This window comes from Artemia franciscana, chromosome 17 (assembly GCF_032884065.1).
Source record: "Artemia franciscana chromosome 17, ASM3288406v1, whole genome shotgun sequence".
Taxonomy (NCBI): domain Eukaryota; kingdom Metazoa; phylum Arthropoda; class Branchiopoda; order Anostraca; family Artemiidae; genus Artemia; species Artemia franciscana.
In genome coordinates, this window is record NC_088879.1 from 41,280,802 (window position 1) to 41,296,471 (window position 15,670).

A 15,670-nucleotide genomic window follows, 5' to 3' on the forward strand; every position below is an offset into this window, starting at 1 on the left:
AGTGTCAAAGATTTGTTGTTTTAATTCCCACGCAAATCAATGTTTACAGAATTTGATATTTGTTTTAGTGTTGCCAGTGCAAGTTGCCAACACGAGACTTTTCGATCTGAATATTTGGCTCCTTGGAGCCTTCACAAACGAAAAAACCTACTGAAAATCCCTGTATACCCCTTTTTCTGTGTTTTTGCTGTTTAGTCAATTCACTGGCAATACGGCTGTACCCGTAACCCAAAAAATGCTTTTAGTAGCAGTAACTTTAATTTGATCAATTATTTTGTTTTGTTTCTATCACCAATAGACTAAACAAAAGCTTAAATTACATATATTTAAAAGAAAGCAAAAAGAGATAAATGAAAGACCTTATTCTTCTGTCTTGACATTGGTTCTGTTTTGTCCTGCTAGCACATTAAGTGAAACACATTATAATGTGACTCTTAGTTACAAAGTTGTGAATTCAACCCCATTTTTTTATCCCTCGGAGGGATAAAACATGTTTGATGTTTTATCCCTTGGAGGGATAAAACATGTTTGATGTTTTATCCCTCAGTAAATGGTTCAATTTTTTTGGATTAAACCAAATATTATACTATTTTATGCTCACATATGGATATGGTTGTATTCTCTTTTTGTAAATTAATATTCCCACAGCTATAGTTTTGATAGGCCTATCCTGATTTGTCTCAATTTTAGGGGATTGAGCTGAAACTGTCAGGAAAAATTTTCCTGAAGCAAATTTGGATTTTATGTCAGGGGGAGGGTAATTTTTCTTCAGTCCTCTTTAAGAGAATTCACTACGCCTTTCTCTTTTATACCTGCTATCCAACAGGCGTTGCTGCTAATTGGCGGATGATGGAAACAGAAAATTTACATATGGCTCAAGTTTTTGATAAAAAATACCAAAAAACGTATTTTTCAATAAAAATAACATAAGTAAGGTATTTATCAGAATCCAAGAAAGAAAGAGGAAGTCCAGGGGTAGAGTATATACAATTACTTTGTATTTTTCAATATCCAAGAGAACCAAACTTGTTGTTTTTTTTTCTCTATTTTTTCAATGAGTACCAAAAAAAATTACATATGATTTACAAATTTACATATAACAGAAAATTTACATATGACTCAAGTTTTTGATGGAAATACCAAAAACGTATTTTTCAACGAAAATAACAAAAAGTAAGGTATTTCTCAATATCCAGGAAGGAAAGAGAAAGTCTAAGGGGAGAATATAAGCCAACATTTTTGTATTTTTAAATATCTATTGGAGACAAACTTGTTGTTTTTTCTCAATCTTTTTTTCAATGAGCGCCAAAAAAGGAGCATTTTCAATGAAAATAACTCCCCCCCCAGAAAAATGTGTTTTCAGAATCCATGGGGAGGGGCAAAAAAACTAGGGGGATGAGTTAATATAGGAGATACTTAGATTTAAATGTCAGGAAAATTTTCCCAAAGCGAAATTGAATTTAGTGAAGGGGGGGGGGGGCAATTTTTGTTTTGTCCTCACAAAAGAACATATGCTATGTTTTTCTCTTTTATGCCTGTTGTCCAACAGGTATTTAATCAATAATTAATTCAAGGAAAGAAATAAAAAGATATGAAAATATATTCAAGATAAACAAAAAATAAAGACAAAGAGAAATAAGTAAGATTATAGTGTAAATAAGACAACAGACAAGGTAAAATTAAGATAAAACAGAAACGAAAACTGTTACCTTTGTCTTTATCTACCCTAATAACAACCACTGGTTCTGTTTTTCCAATTCTAATCAATTTGTTAATTGATCTTATTCTCCGCCTCGACAATTCTGATAATAGAATCATCCCTTCTATATCATCATATTCTAATAAGTTTACATAGGCACCCATATCAGCTATTGACCTGACTTTTACCATCACTACATCCTCTGTCTCGGGGAATTTTTCTGCATAATATCGACATGATAAAGGCATCTTTACCTACAAAGAAACCAAAATCAAACTTCTGCATACAAGACAAATGAGTCCAAGTTAAAAACACACAACAAGTATGTATCACACATAAATAAAACGAAAAAATACTAGATTAAATATTTAACACGTACTAGAACCTAAAAAACTGACACTATACAGAAGGGTGAAAAAATGAAGGTACTTGTTAATTAAACAAAACACCATCACAATCAAGAATTACGCTTAAGTTATATTTGAGAAAAACCGGTTTCATAGTCACAAAGACAAGTGATTGGAGAAACGGAAAATATATAATCTGGGTTATGTATTTGCACATTAGGGGGGGGGGAGTGAAGTATTTAGACAGCATGAAGTTAGAAAATGATTCTTACTTCACAATGAGCAGGATAATTTTAGCTAAAACATCTTGCATGCAGACCCACTATACTTTATCCCCCTCTCCCCCCTAATGTGCAAATATATAGTCCAAATTGTATGTTTCCCATCCATTCTGTAACTTGTCTTTATGGCTATGAAGCTGGTTTTCTCAGATTTAACCTAAGTGCAATTTTCGAGTTTGTTTTGATTAATTAACAAGTACCAAAACATAAGAAATATATATCTGACGCTAATACACTATACTAAAAGATCATTGGCCTATTCTGATCCTAATTATTATGGCTATTAATTAGCTTAACTATTTAATCTTGGAACTTTTCTCCTTTTTTCTTTTCTATCTTTTTTCTTTATCTTTTTTTTTCTTTTTTCTTTTTCTTTTCTATTATTTGATATCTTTTGTATGGTGTTTACTTGTCTATTTAAGTTGTTTCCTATTTTATCTTAACTTTTTAAGCTTGGAACTTTTCTCCTTTTTTCTTTTCTGTCTTTTTTCTTTATCTTTATCTTTCCTTATCTTTTTTCTTTTTCTTTTCTATTATTTGATATCTTTTGTATGGTGTTTAACTGTTTAATCTTGGAACTTTTCTTTTTTTTTTCTGTTCGTGAAGGCTTCAAGATAGAATGTAAAAAAAGCAAATTTCATTCCTTTATGAAGCTAGCTATTTTGTTAGTTTTTTTTTAGTGTAATATTGTCAATTAAAAATGGCTCACCACCTGAATATGTTACTCCAATGTAATGGTAATATTTTTATTTCAGCTTTAGGAATGTACCTTCAAGAACACATGTTCTTATTTTATCAATCATATTTTCAAAAATATGATTGATAATTTGTGTATTTTAACTAAGAGATGGACCAAAGCTGAATTTCCACTTAAAGACGAGACAACAACAACACAAATTTGAGATGCCATGAAGAGTATTATACAAGTATGTCCAATAGTATGGACAAGGAATGCCCAATAATAATGCTTCAAAAAAAAACTGGTTATAATAATGACTAGACTTAGAATGTTAAAGACAGTGGAAGAGGAGTGTAATTTGCAATGGGGCCGGGGAGGGACAACTGCCCCTCCTAGACCTTGGTTGAAAATTAATGAAAATTACTTTCTTCAAGAATCTTGTCAAAACTAAGATATGTCTGTATAATTCAAGCACCCACAGAAATGGGTCAGTTTTATTTAGTATGGTATATATTTACCTTTATGGTACTATATGGCTCATTTTTCAGTTTTCAGTGTCATTTTCACTTGTTTTGGGAAAATTCGCTTCAACCCCTCCCCACCCCCAGGTTTTTGATGAAGTTACACCACTGCAGCAGAAATGTTCCATATTTTCCCCTCACAAGAAAATAAGCAACGCAGTTAATAGGTAATACAAATACCATTCCTTTTAAAATTGAAGAGGTATTTGCATAATGTTCAACCACAGCAGTCTTAACTGCTTCTTGGTGCAGAATATTTATAATGACCCACCAGAAAATACAAACTCAAAATTTGTGAAGTACATAGTGAAGCTTATGAAGCACAGAAAGCAGAACTTAAAGATTCTAAAAACAAACAGAAACGATTCTGAAAATGAGAGGGGCTGCCCCCTCCTCAACTCTTTGCTAGTTATTCTAGGGATTAATTATTTGACAAATATGGGGAGGAATATGTAAACCATAAATATCATGAGACTTCAGGATTTTCACTAAAGATTAGGTCAACAGCATCTCTTAAATAATCTGTTGGGAATAAAAAAAAAAAAAAAAAAAAAATCTATTTTCATTCGTTTATCCCTTTTTTTCATTCCTTTATTACCATACTCGTTATTCAAATGTAATACTGTCAATTAAAAAAAGTTTTCATTCAACTATGTGACACCTAACGTAAGAGTAACATTTTTATTCCAGGTCCAGGAATGTATCTACAAAAACACATACTCGTATTTTAGAAAGTATTCTTTCAAAGATTTTCATAATAATTTCTAATCTTTGAACTAAGAAATAGACCAGAGCTCCTAGATTATGAAATATAATTGAGGTGAAAAGCTCCTTAATCACATAGGGTATGTTGGTACTTAAAGGTAAGTTGCAGAAGTTTAAGTCCCCTTTAATTAAGAAGTTATCTTTGCTCATTCTGAAAAATTACAAGGATCAAATAATCAATGAAAAGTGCTTATTTTTGGCTAATATGCTAATTGACAATGCTCAGTACAAACGAAAACCAGGGAATAAGAGTTACATTTAACAATTCCTGGATTTTTTAAAAAGATTTTCAAGATAATTTCTGTCTTTGAACTAAGAAATGGACCAGAGCTCCTTGATTTAGAAATGTAATTGAGGTGTAAAGCTCCTTAATCAAGTACATTATGTGGGTGCTTATAAGTAAGTTGCAGAAATTTAAGACCCCTTTAATTAAGAAGTTTTCTTTGCCCATTCTGCAAAATTATAAGAGTTAAGCAATAATAATTTAAAAAAGTTTGGTTTTAGCTAATGAGCTAATTGACAATGCTCAATACAAATGAAAACCAGGGAATAAGAGTTAGGTGTGACAAAATCTGGTCCTAAATTATGTTTCAGCATTGATTAGATAGTGGGAATACCTATGATTATTCAGTCACATGGCAAGGGGGATGACTGTCCCTAGACATGACCTCTAGGGGGGGGGGTGTCAACCTGACTTTTTTGTCAATACTATGATCTACTTATACTGTAGTAGCAATGGTGGGGAGGGATGCACAAAAACGAGACTGTGCCCATGCACTAAGAACCTAAACTAAGCATTTGTGATTATTGCAAGGGTCATGCCCTCTCATTGCTCTTTGCCATAGGTCAGCACTCTCTAAATACTAAAGCACTGACTGGGGGAGCTTCTATGCAGCTTGAGTATAGGTGCTGCTAGGCATCTAATTTTTTTAACTAGGATCATGATGGCCATGGTGCCCCCTGCATCAACTGATGTTGGATCCAGCAATCCATGGGAGTATACTGCCCATGTCACCATCTTCTCTGTGTGTTTAAACTGAAAGTCTTTCTTAAAATTTCAATGCATGATACATTGCCATTGGCCTATGAGTATGACCATGCTAGGGAGCATAGGTCAGAGGCATCACTAGCTAATTGTTTGGGGAGGGGGAAGCAAAGGATTTTAAAGACTGGCTAGTCATTTTTTCTAATTGATTTAGGTTATATTCCAATTAAAATTATTTCACCTTTTGTTTTTTATTGACAGAATGACAGAATTGACAGAATGATCTTGTTTCATTGATTTTACACAAGCCCATTTACCTGATAATAAATAATTTTGAGCCAGTAACATAATAGTTTATCATGCCACCAATTTACCTACTCATTGCTTTTAATAGCCAGCTGAAAACATTGAGAGGGAGTGGTCCCTCCTCCCCCATACATGACATCCCTGGCACAGGTTTTGTAAATATGCAGCTACCATTGATGAAAGATAAGATTTTTTGTGGCTACTGTGGAAGGTTATAAAAAATAATGCTTGTCTTAAATGAAAATTAAGCAGGGGTTGATCTGGAAAAAACATCTTTGAGCATTTAGATATAATTTAGTATAATATAGACTACACAAAGAGTGCATGCAAAAATTAATAAATAACTTTAAACAATGTGTGGTATGAAGAAAGGAGAAAGCGGAGTTATCCTATTAGCCATAAATTGTTTTAGTTCTAACCTTCAGAAAGCAAAACGTATAAAATTTCAAGAGAAACATGGTATCCCATACTTCTTTCATGTGGCTTCAAGTGTGGCTGAGATATTCTCCAGCACAAACTGGTTGCTTGATTTTATTTATATTTTGTTTTTTAATCAGGTTTTGAAATTCAGTGCTTAATGGGTATGAAGAACTACCACTGAAGAATGGGGCTAAACAAATAATGATGGTCTTTGCTTTAAACTGATCAGAGACTTACGATCAGACAAAACTAGTCATAAAAAGAGCTAAGAGCTCATATGGCACTTGTGACGAGGCCAGAAGAGCCAAGAGCTCATATGGTATGAGCTCTAACAAAATTCTAAGAATCAATAGATTGATTTAAGAGGAAAATCATAGGCTTAATGTTGGTTGGAATTTAAAATAAGAGCCCTGAGTCACAATGTCCTCTAAATATCAAAATTCATTAAAATCCGATCTCCCACTCATAAGTAATAAATACCTCATTTTTTCTGATTTTTCCTCTCCCTTCAGCCCCTCAGATGGTCGAATCAGTGAAAATGACTTTATCAAGTAAATTTGGGCAGCTCCCTGACACGCCTACCAATTTCCATTATTCTAGCATGTCCAGAAGCACCAAACTCGCCAAAGCACTGAACCCACCCCTGACCCCTCCCCCAAAGAGAGCGAATGCAGTACGGTTACGTCCATCATGTATCTATGACATTTGCTTATTCTACCCACCAAACTTCATCCCAATTCCTCCAATCTTAAGCGTTTTCCAATATTTCCAATTTCCCCCTCCAACTCCCCCAATGTCAAAGATCTGGTCAGGATTTGAAGTAAGAGCTCTGAGACATGAGTTCCTTCTAAATATCAAATTTCTTTGAGATCTGGTCACCCATTCTAAAGTTAAAATACCTCGATTTTTCTAATTTTTCAAAATTAACACCCCCCAGCTCCTCCAAAGAGAATGGATCTGTTCCAATTATGTCAATCAAGTATCTGGAACTTGTGCTTATTATTCCCACCAAGTTTCATCCGAATCTCTCCACTCTAAGCGTTTTCCACAATTTCTGTTTCCCCCCTCCAACCCCATATGTCCCCTGGATTCAATTTGAGTCAGAAATAGAGCATATGAGACGTAAGATCCTTCTATATATCGAGTTTCATTAAGATCCAATCACCGATTCATAAGATAAAGATACCCCAATTTTCATGTTTTCCAAAAATTCTGGTTTCTCCCTCCAACTCCCCCCAATGTCACATGATCTGGTCGGAATTTAAAATAAAAGCTCTAAAGCATAAGACCCTTCTAAATATAAAATTTCATTAGGATCTGATCACTCGTTTGTAAGTTACAAATGCCTCATTTTTTCTAATTTTTCCAAATTATTCCCCCCCCCCCATCCCCACCAAAGAGAGCAGATCTGGTCTGATTATGTCAGTCATGTATTTTGGACTTGTTTTTATTCTTCCCACCCAGTTTCATCCTGGTCTCTCCACTTTGAGTATTTTCTAAGATTTCTGGTCCCCACCCAACTACCCCCCAATGATCCAATGATACTGGATCTGGTTGGGATTTAAAACAAGAGATCTGAGCTAAAATATGAAGTTTTATGAAGATCTGATCACTTCTTTGTTAATTAAAAATACATCATTTTAGTCTAATTTTTCACAACTAACCCTCCCCCTCAACCCCCTCAAACAGGTGGATCTGTTCCGATTATGTCAATCACGTACCTAGGACTTCTGCTTATTTTTCCACCAAGTTTCACCCTAATCCCTCCACTCTAAGCGTTTTCCAAGATTTTAGGTTCCCCCCTCAAAATACCCCCATCATCACCAGATCCAGTCAGGATTTAACATAAGAGCTTTGAGACACAATAACCTTCTAAATATCAATTTTCATTGAGGTCTGATCACCTGTTTGTGCATTAAAAATACTTCATTTTTCTTCAGAATTACCCCCCCCCCCCAAGAGAGCAGATCCGTTCTGGTTATGTCAATCACGTATCTAGGACTTGTGCTTATTTTTCCCACCAAGTTTCATTCCAATCCCTCCATTCTAAGCGTTTTCCAAGATTTTAGGTCCCCCCCCCCAATGTCACCAGATCTGGTCGGGATTTAAAATAAGAGCTCTGAGACACGATATCCTTCCAAACATCAAATTTTATTAAGATCTGATCACCTGTTTGTAAATTAAAAATACCTCATTTTTTCTAATTTTTCCAATTCAACTGTCCCCCCACTCCCCCCCAGATTGTCGAATTGGGGAAACAACAATTTCTAATTTAATCTGGTCTGGTTCCTGATACACCTGCCAAATTCCATCGTCCTAGCTTACCTGGAAGTGCCTAAAGTAGCAAAATCAGGACAGACAGACCAACAGAATTTGCAATTGCTATATGTCACTTGGTAGATACCAAGTGCCATAAAAATGGTACGGTAATTGATTATAGCAGAAATTCATTACATTGCAATGTGGATGCTTTAAGACTGGTTTGTCCTGAAAATTGACATTGGGACAATCTTGCAATTAAATTATACTTTTTTTTTTTTTAATATAACAGGCAGGTATGGAAAAAGTTCCAAGCTGCCAGTAGCAGAATCTAACAGATGTCCAAAAGCTGCCGGCACTTTAGCAGCACAACTTGTGTTTTGACAGCTTTTCTTTGAGCAAAAAGTATTTTTATGTGTAAAAATGATATTTTAAGACAAAATCTGCCAACAAATTAGAAAGCTGCCAAGTAGCATGTCTACTATGCTACCACACTTTTTCCATGGCAGATAACATGCTTACAGATAATTAAAAATTTAATTAAACCACTGAGGTAATTGCAAATAATGTCTGCCAGTGTTTTTATGGTGGTCTTATAATTTTTTTAGAAAGTCTTAAGAGTACAACAGACATTGATATATGTGTGTAAATATAATAGAAAGTGTTTAATGTAACCTGTGACTCTCTCTTTCTATGTTGAACTTGAAAGCTCTTGTTGACTCAGTAGATACAATGCATTCTTGAGAGCTGTTTACATATGTTAGCTCCTGTCTAATTCAAGAAATGGTTACTTATGCTGGTAGCATAATACTGCTTTAAAATTTCTTTTGTGTGTCCTGGTGTTAATTATATACTTAATTACTTAATTTATACTTAATTAACTTATATACTTAATTATATACTTTTACAGGCTTCCATACCTCCTGTTTTTCCTAAAAGTCAGTGTGGGGTGTGCAGGCAATTTTCATAAGACATATGCTACAATCCACTGACCATCTTGGTTGCTCTGTATTGCCTTTTTTTCCAGAACTTCTTGAATAAATCTTTTTTTTTGTTTTATTACCCCTTGTTGAATGAATATAGTATACAGACCTTGCCCCACTACCTACAGAGCTCATGGACTATAATGCTTCACTCTATACATAATGTTACCTGTAAGCAAGCCCACTTTACGCATTTTTAGTTAGCCCCATGGAGGAGGAGGGTCAACCAGAAATGGATGCACTTCTCTAATAATGACAAAGAAATAATATGTCATCATCAGAATCTTGTTATATGCATTAATACACACTTTAGACAGCTTGGAACAAGGCTAAACATTTACCAAAAAGAAGGCTGGTAAAAACGATTCAGATGGCCTTTCTGTTCCTTTTTCTGAAAACCCTGGAAGTGAAGATACTTCTGCTGAAGAGTCTTATTAAGCTGATGCAGTGTCTACAGAAGAGGATGGCAAAAGTAATGGAGAAGAACAACAGGGAGCTGAGAGTCTGTCAGAAAATGAGGTTGCAGCCCATGGTATCTGATGGCATGTTACATTTATAAAACTGTGATAATTTTATAGAAAACTAAAAGTTTTTACTGTCTAGCATGATAACTTTTAAGAATGTTGTAAAGAGAGTGGCTTTCATTCTCATATCCCTCTTGACATAAAAGTGTAATGAAATAGCACATTGGAAATGATTGAGTCTACAAAAAAAACTTAGGGAGCCTGGAAATAATTGTTTATATTCAACAATTCTATTAGAAGTCTCTGGTTTATGTCTAATAGCTGGGCTGTACTATAAGCTGCAATACTTTCTACCAATTCCAATATGATTGTAATGATAAGTGCCTCTTCATATCCAACTGGCAGTTGAGCACAAATAGTCTTAGAAAGGCTTGAGCTCCTTTGTTATGCTGGAGCCAGCAATAGTCCTGTTGCTGCAACCCTCTAGAGAGTCCAGTGAGGAAAGCCTATTACAGTCATTTTTAGACACAACAGGTTTCAAAATTGTAAAATGCTCCTGTAGTAATAATAATAATAATAATTTATTTTTGACCCACTACAAAAAATCAAAGCAGAGTATCAATAAAAGAAACAAAACAAATACTACACAAAACAGAAAGAACAAGAAACTAAAGCAAATGAGTAAGGCCTCTGTGGGCCGGAAGATACTTATAAGTAGACTGGGGTATTTGCCAGCAAGCTCTGTGAGCTTCAACCCAATATCCAGGAAATTATAAACAGATATGAGGCCCCTATTCCTATACCATGGAGGCAGATACAATAGAAAACAGGAAAATTGGAAATAATAAGAACAAATTGAACTGATATCTTTTTTATGAAAAATAGGGCAAATACCAGAAAGAAACAAAACCGAATGATCTGTAAAAACCAAGTATAATTTAGCAAGAGACTTTCTATTGTATCTACCTTGGTTAGCAACAATTTTAGAGTAACTTAATTGGATTTTCTTCTTGCAATCAGCAACAGCAAGAGTCTGTAAGGATTTTAGTGTTTTACTAATGTTAATTCCCAGCCACCAAAATGAAGGAACCGGCAGGATAGAAAAAAGATCCACAGATTAGAGGAGTAGTGATGTTACTATTAAATGAAAGATATTCAGACTTTGAAAGATTAAGAGAAAGTCCAATTGCATGAAGTTTAGATGCTACTGTTGAAACAGGCAAAGAGAGCCCTTTTTTAGTCCTACTGATCAAAAGTGTTAGCAACCCTGCTATAAATGCCTAAAAATATTTTTCAGAGAAACTGCTAGTCTATCTTTTAGAGTGTTGTGGAGCTTTATGGTAAGCTTTTTCTTCTTCATTAATTTACATAAATGTAGCATTGCAAATGTATATAAATCCTGGGGGTGGGTTGGGGGGTTCAAAAAGTGCATTTTTCTTTACCTTTGAAATATTGGCAGATCCAGATTTTTTGGTGGGGGTGGGCTCAGCTAAGACATAAAATTAGTATTCTTGGATTGTGTAATAGTTAGTTATAGTTGAGGATGTCACTACCACTTGTCCTTTGGGAATGGCCCATGAAAATGTTCCTACATAATCAAAAGCATGTCCATTTGTATTCTTAAAACAAAAGTTTAGTAACAATTTCCATGGTACAGCAAGCCCATGTATTGGAGAAAGTATTTTCTGCTGCAAAGCAAAAGATATTTCCAAAATAAGTTGTCAAAAAGTACAATTGTCCTTATATTTGCATCTCTTTGAAAACTTATTTAAGAGAAGAGAATACTTAAGGAAAATATTATGTGGCAAAGAGTCTATGTTTCTTTGAAATTCAGAATTTGAGAAATTTCACATTACTTATTTGCTTAAGAATGAACTTGGTGGAGGGCATAGAACAATATTTTCTATCATAATATAGTTTTTACTTTTTACATCATCCAATGAAAATGCAAGATAGCTCCTTTTTCAGTACAGCATGGGAGAGTGGGTTTGCTTTTTTTGCTGTTTATCTGTAAAACATCAAGCAAAAACTATAGACAAACAACATCATTTTTTTCACATTAATATTTGAGTGAATTCTATTTCATGAGATTCTATAGTCTTTCTATCTAATATATTGTAGGAAAGCTATAAATCATCTGACTGACTAGTTGAGTCCCAAACTAATTACCAGGGCTTGTCCCACTGTACCTTGTCAACTATTGATTTGAATGACTCAATACTGGCAGAGGAGTTTCCTACTCTTAGAATTTCTATATACTCATCACCCAATTAGAAAAGGAATTACTATGTAAACTTGAGTTGCCATGCTTCAGGAAAAGTTTTTAACCTATTGTTCTTGAAGAGACATTTTTTTATGGTTGAGCAGTTTGAATGCAATAATCACGTCCCTTCTCTTTTGGTGATAAGTGGGTCAGTGAAGGTAAATTCAATTTTTCAAGCCAGGAGGGAATTGGAATGTTGTAGAAACCTTTGACAAATTTAGTTGTACACCTCTGAACTGATTCTAGAGTTTCTTGGTCATATTTATTAGTTGGGTTGTAAATACACATGCCAAACTCTAGCTTAGGCTGACTTAAACCTTTATAGAGCTTTGAAACAATTGAGGAAGAACAACTAGGCCTATTGAAAGTTCCTCTTAATATAGCCTACTAAGAATCTGACTACACTTTGCTTTAACAGTTTGGGTTAAATTTTATCTGTTCATCAACTAATATACCCAGATGACTACTGACAATAGGTTGCCTTGTTTTGTTCATTAGGCCTACAGGAGACACTAAACAATCAGCATGAAGAAATAATTGCACTATTGAAAATTGATTGATTAGGCTATATAGTTGCACATTAGGATGGGTAAACAAAGCAAATTGAATTTGCAGATGATACAAACTAAACCCTAATATAAGTGGGCTATTTAACATGCCCATAATAGGGAGGTTTCCAAAAGTAGGGAACTAGCTGTCACTATAGGGTCCGTTTAAGAGCTTTAAGTTTGATTTGTGAGAAAAAACAAAGAGCATAAATGATGCATAATTGGTAGGTAGCCTATATAGCCTACATGTTCTACCTAGAAAAGTAACAAAAACTAAAAATTAACCAAGTCCAATTTTTCAGTTTTAATCTGAATTTCAAAATATAGTTCAAATTTTACCCGCTAAACTCCCACAGATATCCTATAAAGGGATTTGGAGTAGTTTGAGCTAAATTCAGATTAATTTCTGATGTAAACTAATTTAAATGTAAACAAATTAAACAAAGCAAGCAATTTCACAAAATTCTGTGCATTATTTTAAAAACTTAAAAATACCTTTGACAGTTTCAAAAATCAAAAAAAAATTGTTTTTGGCAATTTATTTTTAATTTATGTAGTAATATTATTGTATTATATATCATATTATTTAGCAAGACAATTTAGATGTCGCCAATAAAGCAAAAAAGAATAATGTATCTAATAAATTTCTCATGATTTACTACTCTCTCCGACCTACTTTTTTCATATCTTTTTATGAAACGATATATTTTATATTATTTATTCATATAAAAGGATGAATAAAGTCAATAGCTTTAGTAACAAGATATTTTTTAGAAGATATGACTTGTCCATCTTGTACTTTTAATAAATCTTGTGCAGTGTTCTATATTGAGCAGTGAGTTTCAGGTTGAAGGAAAGTTTATTAGTGAAATATACAGGTTTAATTGATTCTTAACTAAATTATGCCGAAAAGGACGTCTGTACCAGCTGTTATTGTTGAAGATCATGACCAGGTATGAACTTTAGTGCAACCTTTCCAAAATTCAAGTTATTAGATGGCGCTAAAATAAAGGCACTTGATAGCACTATAAAGATAAACATAAACTAAAAATGTCTGTTTCTGTTAGATCCTTGAATTATGCAGATTTGTCTCAGTTTTGACAAGATTTTGAAGAAACTACATTTCAGGTGGGGGGCAAACCGAGGTATGAAAGGGGCGGTTGCTCCCCTTTGGCTCATAGCAAATACGCCTCTGATTATAACGTGTGTAGTCTGTACAAGGCTGTGTTAAATATATAGTTTGATACAATTGTTTGCAATTGAGGTACTTGCGTCCAAAAAATGAAGTTAAGTTAATCTTAGTGAAATATACAAAATATTATACTAATTGTATATATAATACTTTAGTAACAAAATTATGGGAAATTACAAGAGAGAATTATGAAAAGCAGGTCGCCCAGAACATATTATATTAAATATTTAACCTAATTATCTCTATATATTAAATATTTAATTAAAATCTGCCTTCATAGTTACCGTTCATCTCGCTCAGGTTAAGCTGATAATCTCTGGGTTGACACAGAAAACCAGTTTCATTGCAGGTCAAGACCAAATTGTAGTCGCTATAACACGTAAGTACCGCAATTGATTTTCGTCACTGACAACCAATAAAACCATTTTCTTTGAAAGAGGATGGCTCTCATTGGCTATCAGTGACAAAAGTCCTTTGTATAAGGTTATTCTGAACGTGGGCCAAGTCTCCATTTTATCATTATCAGTAAATATTAGGTGAGATAATTTCAGTTTTGAAGTTATTCCAGTTTGGTGGAGGAAAAACAACTGACGTTACTTTCTCCATAACAGTGCTGAACATATTACGAGTCTAGTTTATCCCCAACTCCCAAACTCCTCTGTGGGAGTTTATCCCAAACTCCCACAGAACTAAACACTATTAACAGAATTCTCATTTCGTCAGAAAAGTTCTCCTACTCATCGGACTAACAGAGTTGCTTCCATTTTAAGTACAAGGCCTTCTACACCCCCTCCACCCCTCAATAGCACCTTACATATCACTAGGCTCAATACAAAAGTTTTCTGGCTTGGCTCTTTTTCTAACTGGCACTACGAGCCAAGGGCTGATGAAAAGTAAATTAAAAAATTACACAAATAAATAAAATTAGCCAACTTCTGAGCATAATGTACGACTGTATCAAGACTTTGGGAAGGGGCTGGGCTGCAGTCAAACTGGAAGTAAAACTAAAAACCCGAAAAGTAAACATTTTGTAAATGTAACGAATTAATAATTTTTTTATGAATGAATGAATGAATGTATTTTATAACCCATCAGTAACACAGAGGCATGGCGATGGAGTACCAAAAAAAAGAAAAAAGAAAAATAAAGACACATTCAAAAATAGAACAAATATATACAAAATAAAGACACGAATAAACTAGACTTTTCAAAAAAGTAAACCAATCCAAGGGAGGCAAACCTGTTTTGACGACAATTTTACATATAAATTATCCAGCTGTACAATCGGGTCGAGAACTCGGTAAATTTTTTTTTATAGTGTATCTTTCTGATGGGGAAGGTGACGCTAGACTGGTACCCTGAAATGAAACGTTGAAGGCCGATAGTTTCAGGCAGTGCATGTATATAGTTTTGAGAAATTGCTGGGTGGAGACTGGCTTTCTGTTTTGTGTTTTACGGACATAGCGAAAGCTGATAATCCAATGAAAATGTAAGATGTGCATGCTCTGTTTTTTCAACACAGCATGGAAAAGTGGGTTTTCGATTCACTGATTGATTTGGCCGTTCGTCTGCAAAATGTCAAGTGAAAACGGGACTATAGACAAACAGTATAGTTTTCTTTCATACTAACATCCGAGTGAATTGTATTTCATGAAACACCACTGCCATCTAATATATTGTATAAAAACAGTAAATCAAAGTCAATGTTCATGGCCTCAAGTGAGCAGTGTTAACTAAAATGGCCCTAAAATGGCATTACCAGAGAATCACTTCTTTTTTTATTTATTTATTTTATTAATAATTACAAAATAAACTATACATACACGCAACCGCCCGAGGAAGGCTCGAAAAGCCTGATGATGGACGACTGTAATCCTCTAATTCTCAACCAATTACAAAATCAGCAAAAAACAAACTTCAGGCTCTAAATAAAACTTTAAAACGCAAAATGAAGGTAC

At 34.1% G+C, this 15,670-nt stretch overlaps 2 protein-coding genes across 3 annotated transcripts in view; one reads left to right on the plus strand and one right to left on the minus strand.

Annotated features, from left to right (window-relative positions):
* The window catches only part of LOC136038245 (eukaryotic translation initiation factor 2 subunit 1-like), a 29,558-nt gene extending 16,570 nt beyond the window's left edge, over window positions 1-12,988 (minus strand). The window contains exons 1-2 of the mRNA XM_065721354.1: window positions 12,860-12,988; window positions 1,710-1,953 (exon numbers count right to left, since the gene is read on the minus strand). Coding sequence (XP_065577426.1) covers window positions 1,710-1,947 — 238 coding nt within the window. The 5' untranslated portion in view covers window positions 1,948-1,953; window positions 12,860-12,988. The remainder of the gene's footprint in view (window positions 1-1,709; window positions 1,954-12,859) is intronic.
* Window positions 12,989-13,138: 150 nt separating this feature from the next.
* Window positions 13,139-15,670, plus strand: part of LOC136038246 (UPF0489 protein C5orf22 homolog) — a 327,878-nt gene continuing 325,346 nt past the window's right edge. Inside the window, exon 1 of one of the 2 annotated variants that reach the window (XM_065721355.1) lies at window positions 13,139-13,473. In XM_065721355.1, coding sequence (XP_065577427.1) covers window positions 13,423-13,473 — 51 coding nt within the window. In that variant the 5' untranslated portion in view covers window positions 13,139-13,422. The remainder of the gene's footprint in view (window positions 13,474-15,670) is intronic. The other variant, XM_065721356.1, reaches the window with a different exon arrangement.